Raw genomic sequence first — 24051 nt, 5'->3', positions numbered from 1 at the left:
GTTTCCCGTGCCTTGTAGCAATGCTCCTTTTCCTACAAACATAGATTAATTTCTAATTTTTGATACCCAAATTCTTTTGGGTCCATATTCATTAGTTTCCAAAATCCTAGTCCCCTTAGGTATCAATTTGTGTAGATAATCCTTATCTTTAGTAGTAATGAGCTCTTTAGGAACCCATATACTTCTAACGATTTTTCCATTAGAGGTTCTTTGGGGACCTCTATAATTGTAGTTTTTCAAACTTTTTCTAACAAAGTTGGATTTTGAATTTTCTCCATTTTCAAAACGTTTTGTTCCAACTTTATCAAAAGAAGTTTTAAGATTATCAATTTTCTTTTGATGATCATCATTGACCTTTGAAAGTAAATTTTGCAAATCCAAATTTTTCTTTTCAAACTCTTCTAGTTTGATTTGCAAATCTTTGATTTTACTTTCAAGATTGTTGTTGGTTTTGGATATGAGTTTATTTTCATTTTTCAATTTTGAAACATCATTTTTATATTTTAAAAACAATTTCTCATAATCCGTAGCCAACCCATTATATTCCTCTAATAACTCATCATAGGATAAATCATCAAAATCAGATGAGTTAGAGGTTACCTTAGAATCTTCCCCGAATACCATCAAGCACAAGTTTTCTACTTCTTGTTCCTATTCATCGGAACCTTATTCATCGCTCCATGTAGCCATATGAGCCTTGTGCTTATTTTTTGATTGACCCTTTCTCTTCTGTTGTGCGCAATCATATTTGACATGCCCCGGCTTTTTGCATTCATAGCAAATGATCGGGTCCTTCTCTTTTGGTTCATTTTTTAGGCTTTCATTTCGTTTGAATTTTCTTCCTCGGTAAGGTTTCATTATTTTTCTGAATCGTTTGGCAAACAATGCCATTTCCTCGTCATCGTCATCTTCATCCGAATCACTCTCATTTTTTGTAGATTTGAGAGCAACTCCAATGCTTTTCTTCTTCTCCTTATCCTTTGGTGTCTCTTCAATCTTATCAAGGTCCACCTCATCTTCAAGCATCATTTCATGAGTGAGGAGTGAACCGATTAGCTCTTCAAGAGTTAAGGATGTTAGATCCTTAGATTCGATGATTGCCGTCTTCTTTGATTGCCACGATTTTGGGAGGGAGTATACTAACTTCCTCACAAGCTTTTCATTTGAAATGATCTCTCCATATGATTTGATACCATTGATAATCATTGAGAATCTATCCATCATAGCTTTGATATCTTCATTTTTTTCATCCTGAAATTTTCATAGCTATGCGTTAGAATACTAATTTTAGATTTCTTTACCTCATCGGTACCTTCATGAGTGACTTGAAGTTTGTCCCATATTTCTTTGGCAGTTGTACAAGATGAAACACTTCCGTATTCATCTGGTCCAAGAGCACAAAATATGATATGGATGGCTTTGGAGTTGAGCTGGAACATTTTTGTCTCTCCTTCACTCCATAATCTTGGATAAGTGAGAGGCTTGAAGTATCCTTCTTCTACGACATTCCATGCTCTCATGTCACTTGCTTGAATGAAGTACATCATCCTATTTTTCCAATAGGCATAATTAGCCCCATTGAAGAAAGGAGGCTTGTTGACGGGCATCGAATCGAGACCGGAGTCGAAGTTTGAAGTAGAGGCCATTGATGACTTTGATTATTGATGTAACTCTTCCCGAATTGACTCAAGAGGTGATTAAACCTTCAAATGAGTTAGGCTCTGATGCCAATTGTTGAGTTAATCGATTGACGGAATTGGCCAAGAGGGGGGTGAATTGGCAATAAAAATTTTGGTGGAAGCTTTTGCAGAAAATTGAAAGAAATTACACAGCGATTTAGAGTGGTTCGACTTTCTCAGCCAAAGTCTGCGTCCACTACCTTAGCTATCCACACTAAGGATTTTCCACAAATTCACTAATTTGTCTTTCTTTTGAGGACAAAGAGTAACCTTACAAACCCTCAAGAATTATACCCCAAATTCTTGAGAACACTCTCTCCCAAAGAGAACAATACAAATTTGCAAACTTACAAGGAAATCCTCACAAGGTAGATTGTTTGCACAATTCTAGAACAAAGAAAAGAACACTTAAGAATGAAAACAATTGAGCACAATAAGTGTTCTTGAAAGGAAAATGAATATTGAATGAAAAATAGGCTTGAAATGCTCAAACTTGAGGTTTGATGCTTTCTCTTTGATTCTCTCTTGATTCTAGTTACTTGATGTTTCTTGTTGTTGATCAATGGCTTCTAAGCTTGATTAAATACACCTTGAATCACTTCTGAACATTGGGGATCATTAATGAAGATAATATAGTTGTTTTAGTATGAAATCAATTAATAAAACAGTTTGGAGCGTAGGGGGAATCAGTACCCCTTAAGGGGAATCGGTTCCCGTACCCCCTGGGGGGGGAATCGGTTCCCTCTGAGCATACTGGAATTCTCGGAGCCAAACCATTCAGGGGGAATCGGTACCCCCTTTGGGGGGAATCGGTTCCCTCTGAGCAATCTGGAATTTTTGGCTTTGAGATGGTTCGAAATATTTTGTAAAATCATTTTGAAATTATTTTAAGATTAAAACTTAATTTTACACTTGAGTAAGGATTAAAAATGACATTTGAAAGATTTGGAGTAATATTTTGATATTCGAATAATTATATCGAATATACTTAGAAAACCTTTTTGGAAAATCTTAAAATTCATTTAACTTAATTTGTTATATCGAAATATCAAAATGTTTTCAACACTAAGGAAGGTTTGCAAGCTAAGGACACCAAGTGAGTACAAATTTATTTTGTACTTATGTTATCGAACAAACATTGACTTGCGATGAGCCAGTGATGAAGTTACTATGGTAAGGAGTGACTCCTAAAATGTTATTTAATTTGTGAAGCATGTATATATGTGCATTTGGTGATCTAATAGAATTAGTGACAAGCTGAAAATGCAAATTGGTGAAGTCTGCTTAGAAATTTAGTTCTAGATAATAAGTTTAGAAAATCACCATAAATTCTAAGAAAATGATTAGAGGATGATTTTTATACCGTTGGATTCTTATGTCAATATAGTTTTGTTTAGAACAAATGGAAACTGATTTCAAGGTATATAAAAAAATATGAATTTTTAGCAAATGATAGGTCAGAAAACGGGACAGCAGATTCTGCTCAAAACAGATTATGTCGGTCAACTTTGAAAATTCACCATAAATTTTACAAATTTAACTAGAAGTAGTTCCTTATATGGATAGATTCATATTTTGGTCTAGTTTCTATTAGTATAAACGAAATAATTTTTAAAGGTGTATATTAATACAATATAATATTTCTTTAAAGGTAGTGCAAACTGTTATAATATGAAATTATGACAAATTTTTGGATTTAACTAAATTAGAAGCAAAAGATCAAGTTAAAGCTTAGTGAGACTTATATTTTGACTTGTATATAATGCCAAAGTGAGTGCAATGCATGCATAACATTATACATGTATGTTTTATAGATCATCGACTATGACTTGCGATGAGTCTACTTTATTTATGTTGCCATGATATTTATGTCATTCATATATATATTTGACATATTCTAAATATGTCATAGATTGAATATTAAATGCATTGATAACTGATCGTTACATATGATATTTATCATGAATATATATGATATTTATCATGAATATATATGATATTTATCATGTATAATATTTCAGGTATGAACTGCTCAATGTTAAATTATGATAATATACTTTGTCATGGATGAATCAAATAAAATAGATTGTATGCCCAAGTAAGTCATTGAAGGACAGAGTGTAATTGGCATGCCATAGAGTCTAGCAATTGCATAATCAGATTAGCACTATAGTGTGTAAGGACACTTAGTACAACACTATGGTGTGTAAGGACACTTAGTGCATATGGTACTATAGTGTGTAAGGACACTTAGTACAACACTGTAGTGTGTAAGGACACTCAGTGCAACACTATGGTGTGTAAGGACACTTAGTTATTTTATTTTTATTTACTTATCTATGTTTAGTTTTATTTATTTGTGATGATTGATATCTCATCTATTTTTTTACCATATATTTGTTTTCTCGTTTTCAAGAATTATCAAAGGCAATGTTGTTTTACGTTGTATTAATGAAATTACGTCAAACATAACTGAATTCTAATTTCTGTTAATTCACGTAGTGAGAGGACATCCTTCTCAAATAAAGTCGAGTGAATTAAATCATTTTATCGAGTCAAACATTTTTAATAATAAATTTACACATTTATAAAACTCATCAAAATAAAAGGATCATAACTTAAATTTCGAGTTCAAATATGAAAACTTCCGCTACTTAGACAACGTATAATTGAGAGGTACCAATTTTGGACGCTATGGAGGTGCTCACCCTTCCCCATACGTAATCGACTTCCGAATCCTTAAAAATGAATATTTGGTAAACGCAAACCAATTCTTGTCTTTTTAAATGATTTTTTTTAAAAATTAATTTTAAAATACATTTTTAGGTATTCGACCTACCTAACTCAAGTCGATGACGACTCCAAATTTTAAATTAAAAAATATATAATTTTTAAAAATAAAGTCATAATTATTTTTAAATTAATTTAATTATAAAAATAGTTATGACATATATAGTTTACTATATCAACATATCGTTTTTTATTTAATGGTGGAATGACTAAAACAATTAATGTTAAAGTTAATAATTAAATTAAAATGTTGTATGCTTGAGTGAAAAAAATAGGAGCGAGAAGAAACCAAAGAGATGAAAAAGATAATTTATCCTTAAAACATACACGATTTCCTACCGTCTCTGTCGAAGAGAAGTGGACGAGGAAGAGACCATCTAGGCCTTTTTTCTGTTTCACCACAAAAAGGAATCTCGTTTTTGTCATTTAAAAATAGTTAAAAATCAGTTTTTTTAAACCTCAAAAAGTAAAAATACGGAGCTTTGATCGATGCTGCCACTTCTTAGGGCAGGTGGTTTGACATTGTTTTATCCGATTATGCAAATTTTGAGGTGCCGAAACACCTTTCTATTCAAGAATTCGTTGATTCCACCTTTCTTACCTGCAAAACAAACGACTGCTGCTACTACAACCCATGTCGGTTCGTTTCATTCCACGCCTTTTACCTGTGAAAATGGAAGAACAAATGGAATTTTGTGAGTCTTTCTTCTTCTTCTTCTTCTTCTTCAATTGGTTTATTTATTTTTTTATGTTTTAAATGCCATGGGTGAGCTTGAATTTGGGTATTTATTTTCATTGAATAGCAAGTTCATGTATTTGTGTTAGCAATATTGATGGGATCTCTTCAATGAAAAATGTAATCTTTTTAACAAAGTGCTCTGTGAATGACCGTGCTAACATCAAAATTAGACATGTTTTTTTATATAAGATTAGGCCTCATTAAAAAACCCCTTTTTCAACCTCCATGTTATAAAAGTAACATGAAGGACAAGGAAAGGAGGAAAAGTGTGCCTATAATTTATTAGATGAAACAATAGAACAACAAAGGCAGACCCTAAACATCTGCAAACACCACCAGAAATTACATAAAACTTAAACACTACTGCTAAACATAGGAAATAAAATTTTCTACTCCTTAATACAAGCAGACAGAAACCATTACATCACCCTATCTCATCCTTAGCTAATTTGTCAGCTTCCCAATTTGCAGCCCTCAAAATATGTTTGATAATGATATCCTTCCCTGCCATAAGAGAGACTATCTCCTTCACCAATACTTGAAACATAGGAGTGCATAAACCCGGATTCTTGATCCACTTTAGGGCATTGCTTGAATCAGATTCAAGAATAAACCTCCGATTAGGAACAAAACTTAAATCTTCCAGAAGACATAACCCCCTCTTAATCGCCAATAATTCTGCCAAGATAGGAGGACTACCCCCAACTCTTTCTGAAAACCATTGAAGCAACACACCTTTACTGTCCCGAATCAAACCACCAATACCTCCCTTATCCCAACCCTTTACCATCACTCCATCAACATTTAGCTTTAAGAACCCATCCGGAGGAGGAACCCAGCAAATTGGTTTAGAGTTGTCATTTCCTTGTCTACCCACCAAATCCGCAAGTTTTAAATCTCCCACAAGAGAGTCTAAAGGTATATTCACATCCTTGAACTTTGCAACAAACCAGGAAGCTATTCTAAAACGGACAATAAAGAACAGTATCACCACATCCAGCTTAACTTTCTGAAAAATAACCTCGTTTCTGCATTTCCACACTGACCACATCAACGCCCTTGGAATAAATTTCCATATCAAAGAATTCGAAAGTAAATCATCCCACAAATTGAAAAAGTCCATGATATTCTTTGGAATCACAAAGGATAAATTTCAAATATTCAATAATCTGTCCCACAGACCCCATACTACCTCGCAATGCAAAAATAGATGCGTAACTGATTCCATTTCCCTACCACACAAAGAGCATAAAGGATCATCAATCCCTACCACACCTCGCTTCAGTAATTCCTCCTTCACCGCCACTCTCTGGTGAGCAACTTGCCAGACAAATGTCTCCACCCGTGGAGGAGCAATCCCTGCCCAAATATGTCTCTCCCAGGTCTCCATCTTCTGCTGAATACCATCTTGATCAAGGAAAATGTTGATACAAGATTTAGCTGAAAAACAGCCCTCATCATTCCCTGACCAAATCCAACAGTCTTCCTCACATGGCGATATTGAGATATTGTTCAACATAGAAATCAATTACAACAGCTGTTCAACCTCCCAATCCGCCAAATTTCGCCTCATTTGAATGTCCCACACCCAACCAGCACCATTATTCACCCTGAACTCCATCACCTTACCCGATTTGTTGCTCGAAAGAACATAGAGTCTAGGAAACTGTATTTTCAAAGATACTTCACCCAACCATACATCGTTCCAGAACTGCACATAATTCCCCTTCCCTGTCTTCAAACGCATATTCCTTCTAATACAATCCCCAAAACCATCATCGAAAAAGAAATTTTTAACCACACCTCTCCAAATCCATGATGCACGGCCTAGCCACGAATTCCCCATCATTATGCATTTCGGATCCATGTCATAAACACCACATACCACCCTCTTCCACCAAGACTCTTTCTCTGATGCAAACTTCCAAACCCACTTCCCCAATAATGCTCTGTTCAAGAGTAATAAATTCGGGACCTCTAGACCCCCCAATCTTTTTGGTTTACTAACTGAACTCCAATTTAACCAGTGGATATTTTTTTTATCCGCTGCACCCCCCCCCCACAAAAATGAAGCCATGATAGAATTTAGTTTCTTTAGCATAGAAACTGGAATTTTGAAAATGGAAAGAAAATATGCAGGGAGCGAGCACAACACTGACTTAACCAACACCACCCTTCCTGCAAGCGACAGGGAATTAGACATCCAACCGCTCAACTTAGCATGAAATCTCTCCACTATTGGCTCCCACATGGCAGCCGAATTTCTCTTATAGCCCAAGGGTAAACCTAGATACTCTGATGGGAAACTTCCTACCGAACAACCAATATAATTCGCCCAAGTAGCTAACGCCCCATCCTCAACATTGATACCATAAATTCTTCTCTTAACTTGATTAATCTTCAACCCCACCAGTAACTCATATTAATAACACTCTTCTAACATTCCTCAAATCACGAATAGAGCCTTTACTGAAAATTATAAGGTCATCCGCAAATTGCAAATGCGAAAGCTTAAATGCCCTATCATGAACACCTACATCGAAACCTAAAAACAGTCCTATGTCAACTGCTTTAGTAAGCAACAGATGTAGTAGCTCACCGGCCATATTGAACAGCAAAGGCGATCACGAACAACCCTGTCTCAATCCCCTCACTGTGTGAAATTTCTCTGTAGTTGACCCGTTTACTAGAATCGAAATAGATGCTGAAGACATACATTGATACATCCATGACCTCCACTTGTCACCAAACCTCATTTTGCTCATAATTTTCATCAAAATGTCCCAATCAACCGAATCATAGGCTCTCTTGAAATCCACTTTGAAGACTACTCCCTTCAACCCTTTTTTCCTCCAAAAGTCAATGCATTCATTTGCAATAAACGAGCAATTCAATATGTTCCTTCCCGGAATGAAAGCAAATTGAGACGGACTCATTATATCGTTAATGCACAAACTCAATCTTCTAGCTAAAACCTTTGATAAAATTTTATATAGCCCTCCGACTAGGCTAATTGGCCTAAAATCTTCCAACCCCTCCGGATTGACCTTCTTAGGAATGAGAGAAATAAAGGAATGATTTACCTCCGAGTCCCACTCCTTCCCCACATAGAAATCTTTAAAAAACAACATCACATCGTCCTTCATAATGGTCCAGAATTTCTTGAAGAAGCCTAAATTTAGACCGTCCGGTCCTGGAGCTTTATTACTATCCGAATGAACGATAACATCCCATACTTCCTCTTCCGAAAATGGCTTCTCCAATGCTAGACACCGCCCTTCCCATAATCTCAGAAAATCCAGGTTTAAATCCTCAACCTTCAAAGTATTCCTTTGATTAAACAACCCCTTGAAGAACTTCACCACAGAAGCTTTGATAACACGGGGATCTACCGTGACTACATTGTCAACTTTAAGAGATTTGATACAATTTATCCTCCCTCTTACTGCCGCACTATGATGGAAAAAACTAGTGTTCTTATCTCCATCCAATCTCCACTTTATTCTAGACTTTTGCATCCAAATCGATTCTTTTTTTTTTTGTAGCTCCCATAATTCTTTCTTTGCTTCGACAATAGTTTGCATAGACACCATGGGAAGTCCTTTTTGCAAGTCCATTTCCATATCATGAATTCCTCTCTCCAACGTTCTGTTTTTTCCTAGCAGCTGAAGATAATCCCTCCTCGACCACCTCTTTGCCATATCCTTCACCCGATTAAGAACTTTGGATATGGACATCAGGTTCGCCCCTTTGCAGAATTTAAACAACTCTGTTTTCATCATCTCATTAAACCCCTCTTCCTTCAACACATAATTAAACAACCGAAACGGTTTCGGCCCCCAATTACATTCCTTATTCTCCAACAAAATGATATTGTGATCAGAGACAGACCTTGGAAGCAAGGTTTGGCTTAATTTTGGAAAAGATGAAAAATATGAATGATCAACCAAAAACCGATCCAACCTCTAAAAAGTTGGAACTTCCTTATTGTTACACCACGTAAAACGACCTCCAAATAACGGCAAATCAATCAAATTCGCCTGACTAACAAAATCTCTGAAACTGTTCATAGATACCGGATTCACTGCTCCTCCATCTTTCTCTTCCTGAGTCAATACTGCATTGAAATCTCCTCCTAAGCACACTGGGCAATCAAGCTGTTCCAGAAAGGATGATAACTCCCTAAAAAACTGCTCCTTGTCTGCATCAACACTCGGACCGTAGACATTAATAAAACAACAAATTCCTGGATCTCCTTCCATTAACCCTTTTAATGCCACAAATCTGTTGTGGATGACCTCTTCCTTCACCACAAAATCCTTTTGATTCCACAAAGTAATTAAACCACCAGCAGAACCCACAGCAGGAACTACTACTGCACCGGTGATTTCTAGTATTTAGTGAAATATTACTTAAAATCATGAATCAATTGATATGTTCAGTCAATGTAGCAAATTTCAACCTTATTCCCCAAATCGTTTATTCCTAGTTCTGATCGAAGTAAGTTGTTTTCTGTGAGAACGATTATTTCTATTTCTTTCTCCCCTCTGGACTGGGAACAGAATAGAATTGAGCTTTAGATTTTAGTAATGTGGTAAGGAATTTTGGATAAATCTGTACTTTTTTCCAAAAAAGTTTGACAATTAACATCGTCTTTTACAGGATAAAAGAAGCACTCAACAACCAACTAAGGTATGCAGCTTTGCTGGCTTTCTCAATTGCATACGAATCTCTTAATTGTCTTGAATGTTGATCCTGTTATACAAGATAGGTGTGTCTTAAGATCGATATTATTCTAGGCCCGGGATTTTGGCTCAGTCTGTTGGTGCATGATTTTCGTGTTCTAAGAGCATTGTTTGAATCCCCCTTTCCCTAAATGAAATAATAAAAGGAAGATTGTACTTGTACAATATTTTCGGACTTTTGGTAGACTAAATGCAAGTCTGATTGTGAAAACTGAGCTATACTCGATCGGATTTATAGGTTTATTCTTTCGGTAGACTGGGAACTTTTCTATAATCATTTAGTTGAAATAGAAACCTAATGCATCTCAAGAAATTATTCACCATTGTTAATTTTAATGTTTACAGTTGGTCATCGACTTATCTGCTAATAGGTTAAGACTTAAGATACTGGTTATTTGTTAATTTCATTCTTCCTAAGTAGCTTTGTATGAACATTTTGCCTTCTTCTGCCAGTTTACTTTCTTACTTTATTTGTTGTTTTCAAAAATAGAACTTCTCTGGGATTTCAAATATGAATGCAGAGTTACGAAAGGTATGCAGTACGTCAAAAGTGTGCTGAAACATAGAGAGCTTTGAGAAACCTTCTCGCTAGTGACCGTGCCTCGAATATTTCATTTCAGGTAAACTTTTCTTGGACTCTTGTTTGATTTAGAACACTAACCTTATTGAAAGTTTTCACTTACATTGTCCTCATGCACTGTTTACATTGCCGAAGTTCGAATAAGTAAAGCAAGCTGGAACATTGCTTGTTTTTCAACATAAGTTCATGCCTTGGAATTAATATTCGATTTTTCATTATCTGCATTGTTGTTGAAAGAATAAAAGTTGCAGCCATTTGGAAGAGGCTAATGACAAGTTCGATCTCACTTTGTTAAGACTAAAGGTCATTTATTTCCCAAATAAACTAGTGGTCTCAAGTGTACGGCACCGATACCTTTATCCTGCTTCTCAATTACATTATACCGGAAATTGAGCTTGTGCTTTTCATTAGTACCTGAAATGACATTATTGACTTATGCATGCCTTTGGCTTCTACATAGGATGAAGATCCATTATGGAAATTTGATGGGACACGTGGCCAGGATTCAGATGGCTCTGTTAAGAAGAATCGGTCGGGGTTTTCTGGACGACGTGCTGGGAAATCTAATGGGAGGAAAAGTAAACGTGAGCTTCAACTTTTTCTCTCTTTAAATGATTTTTTAAAAATAACAATTGCCTATTTTCTGCACTATTTTCATAGCTGAACGGGATATCTTTTGATGACCTGGATTATCTGCAACGTTCTCGTAAAATAACTTTAGAGTTTCATGTTTATATAATCTCCATGTTGTGTATAGTGCCTAGATATCAACCAATTGTTTGAGTGCTTGCCCTCTATGTGATTAACAAGTTAGATGTCTTTATTTTACATGCACAGGACGGTTTAGAACAAAGAGTTTCTCGGAGGACTTTGATAATCCCGAGACTATATTCGAATATTCATTTGAGAACAAGTACTTGGTCTTTCAGGGACTATTTTACTTTCTGAAACTCAGAACCTTGATTCGAGTGGAGAGAGAAATCGGACTGGACTAATCGAAGAACAGGAGAGTAAGACACTCCTAGTGAAAGTGAGCCCGATGATGAGGAATATGCAGTAGTGGGATCATTTTCTGATAGAGTTATCCTTGGACTACCTCCGACTGGCCGTTTAAAGCTCGAAGATGTTAAAAGGCGTTAGTAGTCTTCACGTTCAGTTTTTCCTTTCCTCCACCCTTTTTTAAAGTCATGTTTTGTAAAATTATTAAAACCATCTTGCAGCTTCAGCTGATCAGATTTAAAGTGGCATCCAGATAAAAATCAAGGTCCTTCACAGGTTAGTTATATCCTTTTCAAGAACAATCAGCTTATGCACTTGACTTAGTCGTGCCGATCAGTTGCGGCAAGTTGCATGATATCAACATATTACGCAGGCAATAGCTGAAGAGAAATTTAAAGCATGTGTTGCTGCATACAAACCATTATGTCATGCTTTAGCCTGAGGTGATTACTGATTAGTGTTCCTTCAAATTAAGCTCCAAGTAGAGAACAACTAAACAATAATGGATACTTTTTTTTAATCTTTTTTCATAAGCAGTTCTCATGCACCCAAGTTGTCTCTTCCAAAGTTATAGTTTTTGGCCTCATAATTAACAATGGGCCATACACATTGTACTTTTAAGAAGGGAACAGAGATCCTTATAACTAAAATAAAATATATGCATTTTGCTTATGCAGGCACACGAGTGTAATGATTACTACTTTATCAAAAATTTCAAACCTTGTTGAATGCTGAGGCAATTCTACACCGAGTCATGCATTACAATCACAAGAAAACCAATCAAACCAAACCATTTCCCACTTTTTTCCTCACCTTTCAAGAGCTTAAAAAAAGTTTGTTTGAAAAACACACATTGTTTATTCTACTCGCTTTGTCCCACATAGTTTATTCAAAACAAATGATGATGAACCTATACATTTATGGCCATGCTGTATCAAAATAAACTTCTCAAAACTCAAATATGCCCTCCACACAACTATTTTACAGACGCTAAACTATGGACCCTGACTCACTTTAACAAAATTTAAGCATTCGGAAAAGGAAATTCCACTATTTGTCCAACTATCAACCAATATTTGCCATTGGAGAAGGATCATTACCTAGGATTTGATAAGCATCTCCTTCTCCTCCTACTCCATCGGTGTTTCTGGTTTCATCCCAAGTTTGATCGGCATTCTCGCTTTCACCATCCTCCGTTGTTGCTGATTCTTGATGTGGTCGTTCTTCTTGGGCAGCCATCATGTGCATCAAAAGTTCCTCGGGCTTTAAATCATAACCGGAATTAACTGAGCCATCAATACTTTTAGTTTTTTCTTTGTATAGAGCATCTAGCCGGTCAAAGTAAGGACATGTCTTGGAATCCTCGGGGCGTTTCTTATTGCTTTCTTTCACTCTTTTGAAGTACTTGTTCATATTCTCCCATTTCTCTTTACATCTCTTTGCACTTCGGTTGTAGCCAAGTTTTTTCATTGCTGTTGATATCTCTTCCCACAGAGGGCCTTTGGGACCATTGTCTTGATATTGCAAATCAAGAGTAGTCCTCAATCTTATCAAAGCCTCAACTTCATCTTTGGGCCAACGAGAATTACTTAGGTGCATATAACTCTTGCTACCATTGCTATTTTCTTGCCTATCAACGGCTTTCTCGACAGGGAATGTGGTCTCAGGCAATTGCTCAGGGGTAGATTGATCCGAAAACTTCTGTAGGAATGCTAACACGGCAGCATCTTTAGCAGCTGCAATTGATCTCTCTTGCACCAAAACCTCGCGCTCCCTCTTAATCCGGGCCAATTCTTGTTCCTTCCATGCTTCCTCTCTAGCCATCCTATCCTGTTCAAGCTTCTCTATTGCCTCTATAAACTTCTTCTGCAAATTCTCTTGCTTCTCCATCATCTCCCTCATCAACCCCTCGAAATAGTAGGTCAGTTTCCTCTTTTTCTTTTTAGTCCCTTCTGATTCATCCGGCTCCTTACCGGAAGAAGAAGTCATAGAGGTAGAGGTTTCATTGAAATTCAAAGCAGGGTTCTGGACTGAAAACGGAATAGCATCATGGATAACATTCAAAGGCTCTACTGGGGTGTTGAAATTCCCACTGACAGGTGGAAGCAAAGAAGGTTGATGATCCAAAGCTTCTAATTGCTCAAAAAACCTATAATTCTTCCCGTTTGATTTCCCGGACCGGCCTCCTTTGGTTCTCCGGTGATATTTGTAGATATTCTCAAATTTCTCTTTACATTTCTTGGCACTTCTAATATATCCCAGCTCAGCCATTTTCCTGATAAAAAAAATCCCATTGTTGCACCTCAGAGTTAATTACTTTTAACTTCAAAAATTAATGCAATAAACTGAATTAAGTAATTAAAAATTTTAGAGATAGTTAAGATTATTGAACCTAAGAGTGAAATTAAAACAAAATAGCATAAAAAATAATTTTTTAATTTAACCCATAACTTTTATTTACAGCTCTCTGAGTTCTTTCAAACCAGTGTAATTAAACTAGATGGAATTCAATACCGCAACAAAAGGGGTAAAACCTTACATTTCCCAGTAAATTTTCTCAGAGAAAAAAAAAATAAAGAAAGCAAACCTGGAAATTTCTTCCCAGAGAGGAGACTTTACACCGGAGTCTCTAAAAGCGACCTCCATTTCAGACCTTATCTTCAACAGAGCTAAAGTCTCTTGCCTCGGCCAACGGTTGCCTGAAGAAAAATTCCGTTCACTCTCTTCATTCTCTAAGCTGACGTTGTAGGCGACTGTATTGTTTTCTGGGAAACTTGAATTTTCCATCATCATTAAACAGAGCACTTCAGTAAATTAGTTTACAGCCCCCCAAAGCAAAAAATATATATATGAAATTTTAATTGGGTTTTGCTTGAAGGTGTTGAAAAAGTAAATATTTTTAGATTTAAGGGATGGGTTTTTCTTTTTCTTTTGCCTTAAGAATTCTACCATTTTTTGGGGTCAAGTAGGTAAGAAGGGTAGAGGTGAATTAGGGTTTCTTTTAAAAGATAAAGATAAGATGGAGAGTTGTGTGTGGGGCTGAAACCAAGCTGATATTTTTCATTCACATTGTTCATATTGTTTATAATTATGTTAAAATGGCAATAATTTATAAATTTTGAATTTAATAATATCTTTATGTATTCTTAAAATATTTATATTTTTTATTGTATTTTAAATATATTTCATATATATCTTAACATTGTCATTTGTCAATTTAATTTTATCTACCACCTTGTCTTTGACTTTTGAATGGTTGGATTCAAATGATTTTGAAATTTTTGGTAAACATAAGTGTTCTTTGAGCACGAAAAGATACTTGACTCTTGGCAAGCCATTTGTAAAATTGAAATTTTGCATTAGGTTGAAGATTTAAATATTTAAAGGTAATTTTTTATTTAAAAGAAATGTTATTTTTACATGGTTTTAAGTTTCAGCAGTCGTGTATGTGAGTGTGTGACAGTTATCAATAATTAAAAATATTTTAACCTGATATTATCTTATAAACACTCTATACTAAGTGATCTCAACGATAAAAGAGAATGTCATTTTCCGTAGAAGTTATGAGTTCAAACAAATGAGTAAGTGTAATTTTGTTGTTTATTAATAAAAATATTCTGAATAAATATTATTACTCTTAATAACCTAAATTATTAAAATAATAATTTTATGGATGAAGTGTAGAATTGGTTCACGAAATCGTTTGGTATATGGAGATGTTTTCACATTAATTTTATAATGCAAAGTCTAAGTTGTAAAGCATGGTTAAAAATTTATAAATGTGGTCTTAAACTAACCAACGCATTTGCATGGGACCGATTTGATGGCGACCCACGCGATTAAAATATCTACACTTCCAACTTATTTCTACCGATTTTGTTTTATATTGGGTTAATAATGAAGATCATGTTAAACAATGCTTTATTTTTCTTGATAGCATATTATTTTATTGAGTCTCTTGACTATTAAAAGTTATAAAATGGTCACTCGATTATTCATTATGTTCCAAACTCGTCCTTTTCCGTTAAAAAGATTATCAGTCGTCTGAGTTGAACGTTAATATGTTGACTGAGATACGATAGTCATTTGAGAGTATGTGATCAAATTTTATCATATCTCAGTCAGTAAGTTAACGTACAGCTCAGGAAAAATGATGAGTTTGGACTATAATGAATAATCAAATGGCTATTTTGTAACTTTTAATAGTTAGGGACTCAATAGAGAAACTCCTTGTGCCGGAGGGACTATTTTGTAATATTTAATAGTTAAGGGATTCAATGAAGTATTATTCTATACTCGGGGACCTTTTGTGTATTTTACCCCATTTTTTATTATACCATAAAACTTCATCAAAAGATGTAGGTTTTAATTAAGCCACCTCATCTGTTTTAATTAGTAATTAAACCAAGTTTGTAGTAAAATACAAGTAATGCAACACATTATGGGTTCACAGCTGGAGGGACAGATAAACCTTACCTTAGATCAACCCTCTAACTCTAATTAATTACATTTCGCTCAGATTTCGTGCTAGTAATTGCAATTACAATGGGACACGATTTGAAGGCTCAAAATATGATTTATTCCAACACTTTAAAAATAATTTATATCAATATTTTTTAGAGTTAATTTCATCTTACGTCTCTAATTTATGACCCTCATTTCAAATTAATCCCTAAACTTTTAAACATTTCAATCTCATCCTTAAACTACGATTGTCGTTCTAAATTAGTCCTCAAACTTTTGAACATTTCATTTTTCATTTCCAAACCGCGATCTTCATTCTAAATTTGTCCCTAAACTTTTTGAATATTTCAATTTAGGTTAAACTATGGTTGAAACGGATTACATGTTTGGATGAATTTGAGGATGAGATTGGAAGATCTAAAAGTTTATGGACCAATTTAGAATGAGATTAATAGTGAATGAACTTTTCAAGCACTAGGACAATATCGATATAAGATGTAACATTGTGAATTAACTTTCTATGTTAAGTATAACTGAAGTAACATATGGATTAAATATACGATTGTTTCATATTAAGAGGAGGTTATAAGAGAGCAATGAAGTGTTATTTACTTATAAGAGGTTATAAGTATTTTAAATATGTGTTTTATAACTTAATTTATGCACTGTAATTCTTTTTCTTCTTTGAAATAGTTTTATGTTATGCTCGAATTTATTGTAAACTTATCATAATTTTTTGAGTAAATTGCATCAAATACCATCGAACTTTAGGTATTGTATCATTTATATAACTGAACTTTCAATTTTACCAAATATAGCACTGAACTTTGATTTTCATTTCAATTATACCATTGAACCGTTAAATCATTAACTGCACGATGATCTGAAGATTGTCGAATTTTTACACTTCACCAAAACAATGTCGTTTTGATCCAACTATTAACAAGTTAACGGCCCAATGGTGTAATTGAAACAAAAAATCAAAGTTCAGTGCTGTAATTAGTAAATTGAAAGTTCAATAGTATAAACGAATGCAACGCCTAAAGTTCAATGGTACCTAGTGTAGTTTACCCTAAATTTTATATATATATTAGTTTAAGACTGATTTTCTTCTCTCCTTTAAGAATTTCTTACATGAAATTTTAAATTTTTTTCATAAACTATAGCTGAAACTGCTTCGGTTGTTTATTATACTTTATCTAGTTATTTTGATGGGTATCAAGTACATTAAAACTAAATTTACATAAAACAGATAAAAATTAACAGTAAAATTTAGGTCATCGCATGTGTTTCCTTTGCAATAATTTTCTGAGTTATTTAGAATTGGGATCAAATTGATAAAATTTATAGAGATTGAAGCATGATTGCATAATAGAATTTTATAAATATGTGATTAGATTTGTTGGATTATTCAGAATTAAGATAAAATTTGCTAATGTCAAGATTGAATTATTTTAAAACAAGGTCAAATTGGTAAAATGTGTAAATATAAAAACTAAATTTGTTGAATTATTTAGAATAGAAACAAAATTGATAGATTTTACAAGTATTGAAGATTAAATGAATAAATGTGAAGATCAAATTGTAAAATTTATAAATGGGAGGACTAAATTTGTTGAATAATTTAAAATTAATATCAATAAGTGTTGAGGATTAAATACAGAATTATATAAATTAAAAATAAATTTTGTTACCAGCTCAACGACCGGGAACTAAAATGTGTCATTAGTGACTAAATTTACAAGATTTTTGGTTTGTTGACCAAAGCAGAACACACTTGGTGGTTTGATGACTTGAATTAAAATTATTACATTTGGCCATAATGTTTTAAACACTAAGAGAAGACATACTTCTAATGGTTTGGTTTCCCATAACAATGACACCTTCGCCATTTTGTGGCAACCACACATTTACAGCAGACGAATTCAGATAAAATGCGTGCACCATAAGATTTCAAAAGAAGGTATAAAATATAATTCCCATCAAAACTTTATGACCACAAACCCACACTAATTCAAATCTTACAACAGCTATTAACATTTAATGTTCTCAGGAGCATCACAATCACCCTATTAAGCAACATGTTTGAAGGATGCATGGAAAGGAAGGACTAGAGAAGCAATTGTCTTCCCTCCAAGATATCTTTAAGGCCTGCCATCTCGAATAGTTGTGACACCGACGGACATCACAAGTCGAACCAGATGGAAGGCTTATATAATACATTAATAGCAGAGAACACCCTCAAAATATCTCCGCTTTCAATGCTTCCCCACATGAACCAGACTTGAATTCACTTGGCACAGGACACGAAAAAGCCAACTAAATTGAAAATGTAACTGACCTTGAAAGCACTTACAAAGCCTTTCAGAAACACTTCCTGTGGACAATGGATGGACCAGATTCATCGTACTCGCCCTTGGAAATCCACATCTGATGCAACGGGTAAAGCAAGATATGTCAGTCTCGGGCAACCAAAGTAAACGGAAAGAAAAATAGAAGCCATTTATTTGCTAAATTATATTTGACCTGCTGAAAGGTGCTGAGTGATGCCAAGATAGATCCTCCAATCCAGACACTGTACTTTCTCTCTGGTGGTGCAACAACCTTGATCTTCACGCTGCTTGGAGCAAGGGTGGTGATCTCCTTGCTCATACGGTCCGCAATGCCAGGGAACATAGTTGAACCACCACTGAGAACAATGTTGCCATAGAGATCCTTCCTGATATCCACGTCACATTTCATGATAGAGTTGTATGTAGTTTCATGGATCCCGGCTGCTTCCATTCCAATGAGAGATGGTTGGAACAGGACCTCGGGACAACGGAATCTCTCAGCGCCAATAGTAATGACTTGTCCATCAGGTAATTCGTAGTTCTTCTCAACAGAAGAGCTGCTTTTGGCAGTCTCCAGTTCCTGCTCGTAGTCCAGAGCAACATATGCAAGCTTCTCTTTCACATCACGGACAATTTCCCGTTCAGCAGTGGTGGTGAACATGTAACCTCTCTCAGTAAGAATCTTCATCAAAGCATCGGTAAGATCACGGCCAGCAAGATCTAGACGGAGAATGGCATGTGGAAGGGCATATCCTTCATAAATTGGCACGGTGTGAGAGACACCATCACCGGAATCCAGCACAATACCTGTTCCAATAGGTAGATAATTCACTATTCAGTGGTGGATTGATTCAAAACAATCAATAGAACTATGAAACATTTAGAGGGATTTAATGAACCTGTTGTACGGCCACTGGCATACAGAGAGAGAACGGCCTGGATGGCAACGTACATGGCAGGTACATTGAAGGTCTCAAACATGATCTGGGTCATCTTTTCTCTGTTGGCCTTAGGGTTCAGAGGTGCCTCAGTGAGAAGAACAGGGTGCTCCTCTGGCGCAACACGAAGCTCATTGTAGAATGTATGATGCCATATCTTTTCCATATCATCCCAGTTGCTGACAATACCATGCTCGATGGGATATTTCAAAGGATACCTCTTTTAGATTGTGCCTCATCTCCTACATAGGCATCCTTCTGACCCATCCCAACCATGACACCAGTGTGACGTGGTCGACCAACAATGCTAGGAAAAACTGCCCTGGGAGCATCATCACCAGCAAAACCAGCCTGAATGATAAACAAAATTAGCTCAACCAAGACAAAGTAAAGCTCTTCATCAAAGAAATAAACAATAATTGAGAGAATAACTCAGGTATAAAAGTCAACTAACCTTCACCATTCCAGTTCCATTGTCACAGACAAGGGGTTGAATATCCTCGGTATCGGCCATCCTTTAAAATTCTACAAACAAGAATGAGATGGTAACTATCGAGTTCAAGAAAATAACTACCAACCAGGAATCTCTGTCATTTCAACTAATAAAGAAAAAGGGAAATCTATCTCATTTACAGATCTATTTCTAGCTCTCTTTTGTTTTTTCTTTTTTTTCTAAATCCATTTACAATCTACCAATTTAGAAACATAACCCAACCCAGAATCATACTTTACAATTAATTAATTAAAAACACAACCAAAAATCTAATCCACCGTGATGTAACACGTTTCTGTCGATATTAGTTTGAGTTTACTCGGCCCCCTCCCCTTACAAAATGAGCCGCAACCCAGAGCAACCTATCCCATAGGACGGAATATCTAGCATTAGATAAAAAGAAAAAATCTGACCAAACCAAACAAAGGATTATCTCGGTTATGACACTGGTTGGCCGGGTCGGTCAATTTCGAATATTGATACTGTTTCAGATTTTTTATAGATAATAATTTAATTGATTGAAACTCACCGATTTGCACCCCTTTTAAGAAAGAAAAAAGTTTTGTTAGCCAACCAATTTCAAAATTCTAAACGAAGACAACATTCATGAACGGTTAAGCAAGCTATGGACAAGAAACATAATCACCCATCCAAAGAAATAAAAATTAGATCCTCCAAATAACTTCAATAAAACACGGGAAATCAATTAAAACTACAACATGAATATTAACCAGAACGAGTCGGAAACCAACATGAATTTTCTCATGAAGATCTACAAAGAAATTGCAAATGTAGTGAAGCAAACCAAGCTAAGTAAAGATCCAGATAAAACAGAGAAGCAGATCAAGCTATATCAAAATCTCTGGAAACTAAAATCACTTTAGATCTCAGTGCCATCATCGGCAAAACATCAAAATCTACAGATCGGTTGATTTTTAAAGTAAAATAAAAGCAAACTAAAAGATTTACCTGAATGAGAACGGAAGCAAGGAGAAGTACTATATGGAGAGAGGGGGAGACAAAGACGGAGAAAACAACGTCGCTTGTTCTTTCTCTCTCTCTCTCAGGTGGGAGATGCTGCGGGAGACGGAATTGAAGACCGAATGGAGAGAGACGGGTATTTATATATCAAAAAATTAATAGACAAGAAGCACTGTTTCAAGGGGTTGAATTTTATTTTAGAGAAAATAATCTCACTGACAAAAAATCTCACTGATAAAAAATGTCTTATAATATACGATTTTAATCAATTTTTTTTTGGATTTTCCAAAATGACCAACTAAATCGCAATGCAATCGATAATTCGTAACGCGATCTCCGGTATCGCAAATCAATTTCCAGATTCGCAACGCGATTCTGACTATCGCATTGTGATTTTCCAAATTCGCGTTGCGATTTTCCTACTATCGCAATACGAATATATAAATCGCAATGCGATTATGACTATCGCAATGCGATTCTGACTATCGTAACGAGATTCTGACTATCGCAACGCGATTCTGACTGTCGCAACACTGAATTTCAAATTCGCAACAGGTTTTAGTTTCGCAACACAAATGTTTTGGGTATATAACTACGCAGCAGAAGCAACTCATAACCTAAATCCCTAAATCCCTAAATCGCAACTCATTCCATCTCCATCTAGCACTCTCTCCGGCGACATCCGTTCCTATATCCAACGACATCCTTCCCCATCCGGCAACAGATTTTAGTTTCGCAGCTCGTTTGTTTAGTAAATTAATTTATAATAATGAAATCATCTAATGTTGATCATGTTTGGATAGATTTGTGTTTTGGAGGGTCATGAGAGAATGTTCATGGTGTTTTACAATATATGCCTTTACCCATGAATCTTCAACTAAAACTGTCATTAAAAAAGTTAACTTATGAAACTCTAATGTTACGTGTTGCAAATAAATTGAATTTAGAGCCCTTAAGTGGATTTTAGGCTATCTTATCAGAGAAAATGTAAAGTTTATTTGTTAACCGACAATGAAGATGTTGAACGATTCATTGCTTACATTAGTGTTTCGCAAGATGATGTTACATTGTATGTTGTTGAACCTAGAAGTAGTGAAGTTGAGTCAGTAGCGGGTAGTAATCAACTAAGTTTTTCAACCCCAGTTTATGGTGCTCAAAATTTAATGGTTCCACCACAATTTCATCACTAAGCAAATTTTGTTTCACCACATTTCCAATACCAAACACAATCTCAAAACCCACAACCTTTCCCTAATCCAAATCCCAATCAACTTTCAGCACCAAATTCTGATTTTCGTATTAACCAGTTAGACGATGATGAGCCAATAGAAAAAATTGTGAGTACTAGTCGGTATTTGAAATTTGATCTTGGTCAATACCCGAACTTTGATCTTGGTCAATACTCGGATTTTGATGATGTTTCAGAAGAAGAAACAGACCTTGCGTGTAATGATTTTGATATTGGTCAATACCCGAATTTTGATGATGAAACAGCCGCTGCCGAGGAAGATGTTGTTGATGATAATGAGGAGGAAGTTACGACTGTGAATGAACATGTTGAACATCCATTCTGTAATTCATATAACCCTGAAGAAGAAAAAGAAGAAGAAGAAATCCCCGAAGAGAAGTCCCCGAAGAAAATGCCACGGGAGTATAACTGGAATATGCCAGAATTACTTCAGATACAGGAAGAAGAGTTGGTAAAAATAGCAGTTGATTGTTACACAAAAATTATTCGTATCAAGAAAGATGATTGTTTTGATACAAAGGAAGACTTGAAGATAGCTTTGTATACGAAATGTGTGGAAGATGGCTATCAACTAAAAGTTAACAAATCAAGCAAAGATCGTTTCGAAACAAGGTGTATGATTGATAAAAACTGTACGTGGCATATGATTGCAAAGAGGATAAAAGATTGCGAAATGTTTCAAGTTATGACTTTTATTGATAAACATACATGTTCAAGAACCCAAGTTTTTCCTCACCATAGACAGGCAAACAAAAAGGTGTTGGGTGGTTTTCTGGTTGAGTTAATGTTTTTGAATGACAGGGTATATCGGGGACATGAAATTATGACTGACATGAATGCTCGGTTCAAGATTAGTATCTCATATTCTCAAGCTTGGAGAGCCAAATGTTATGCCTTGGAATTGTTGAGGGGGTCGCCAGAAGCATCGTTTGCCCAACTGTCGGCTTATTGTCACAATTTAAAGCTGAAAAATCCTGGGTCGGTAACTCATATCAAAACAGATAGAGATGGACGCTTTGAGTTGCTGTTTATTGCCATTGGTGCTGCGGTTAGTAAATCAATATAATTTTGTTGACTCATTTTTGTTAGTTACATGCATTTCACATTTAAATGATTATATTTCTTGTGTATATGATTTTATAGATTCGTTCGTTTATTACTTGCATGCGCCCAGTTATTATAGTTGACTGAGCACATTTAAAAGGCTGATACCTTGGTGTAAACTTATTAGCAGTAGCCATGGATGCTAACAATGGGATACTGCCAATAGCTTACGGGGTTGGCAAATCTGAAACCTCTGATTCATGGACATGGTTTATGGGGAATCTTAGGGATTGCATAGGTCCTATTAGCAATCTGACAATCATATCCGATAGGGCAAAATCAATTGACAACGATGTTAGAAGGTGTTTCCCAGATGCTTTTCATGGACTTTGTGGTGTTCATTTATATTGAAATCTAAAATCAAGGTCTGCAGGTATAAAAAATCACAAATGGACATACTAGAAGGCTGTAAAAGCTTATCGGGAAGTGGATTTTAATAAGCATATAAATTGTTTAAGACGTGTTTTGTCTCAGTGTGCTCAAACACTAGAAGATGTCGGGTTTGAAAGATGGTCAAGAGTACATCAACTTGGAGCAAGATATGGTTTCATGACGTCTAATAGTGCAGAATCAATCAACGCTCTAAGTCGTCATTCCCGAAAATTACCCATTACTATGTTAATGGAGTTTTTTCGAGCCTCTATTCAACAGTGGTACTACAAGAAAAGAAACCATGCATGTATTATTTCTTTAAATTCGTAACTTATCATATATTTTACTAAGTATTATTTATTTAAATTTACAGGAACATTGGAACATCGTGTTACACCATGGACTGAAAAAAAAGATAACGAAACGTGTTGTGAAGTCAACATCATGGAGAGTTGAACCATGTTCAAACACTTTGTTTGAAATACTGGATAATAACTTAAATGATCTTGTCGATCTAAATGCAAAGACGTGTAGTTGTATGAAATGGAAAACATCTGGTTATCCGTGTGGGCATGTTATAAAAGT

The 24051-nt window shown here is 35.3% G+C and overlaps 1 protein-coding gene, 1 long non-coding RNA gene and 1 pseudogene across 2 annotated transcripts; 1 reads left to right on the top strand and 2 right to left on the bottom strand.

The window, feature by feature from the left end:
* Window positions 1–5063: 5063 nt before the first annotated feature.
* LOC120130487 lies at window positions 5064–10540 on the top strand. Its single transcript, XR_005516841.1, has 3 exons — window positions 5064–5164; window positions 9871–9900; window positions 10475–10540. It is a non-coding gene; the product is annotated as an uncharacterized LOC120130487 (long non-coding RNA).
* Window positions 10541–12204: 1664 nt separating this feature from the next.
* On the bottom strand, window positions 12205–14583 carry LOC120130486 (trihelix transcription factor GTL1-like). The gene is made up of 2 exons (XM_039147723.1): window positions 14120–14583; window positions 12205–13807 (listed from the first exon to the last, which is right to left on the bottom strand). The coding sequence occupies exons 1-2, from the start codon at window positions 14323–14325 to the stop codon at window positions 12598–12600; spliced, it is 1416 nt and encodes a 471-aa protein (XP_039003654.1). The 5' UTR covers window positions 14326–14583; the 3' UTR covers window positions 12205–12597.
* Window positions 14584–17925: 3342 nt separating this feature from the next.
* LOC120130535 lies at window positions 17926–20837 on the bottom strand (annotated as a pseudogene).
* Window positions 20838–24051: the final 3214 nt, after the last annotated feature.

Source organism: Hibiscus syriacus, unplaced genomic scaffold (genome assembly GCF_006381635.1).
Source record: "Hibiscus syriacus cultivar Baekdansim isolate YM2019G1 unplaced genomic scaffold, ASM638163v2 tig00110548_pilon, whole genome shotgun sequence".
In the NCBI taxonomy this organism is placed as follows: domain Eukaryota; kingdom Viridiplantae; phylum Streptophyta; class Magnoliopsida; order Malvales; family Malvaceae; genus Hibiscus; species Hibiscus syriacus.
This window is presented reverse-complemented; position numbering and strand designations above follow the sequence as displayed.

Coding starts and splice junctions, on each gene's coding strand:
- LOC120130486 (XM_039147723.1), bottom strand. CDS start 14,325: ATGATGATGGAAAATTCAAGTTTCCCAGAAAACAATACAGTCGCCTAC. Junction 13,808..14,119: donor CTCTGGGAAGAAATTTCCAG/GTTTGCTTTCTT, acceptor TTTTTTTATCAG/GAAAATGGCTGAGCTGGGAT.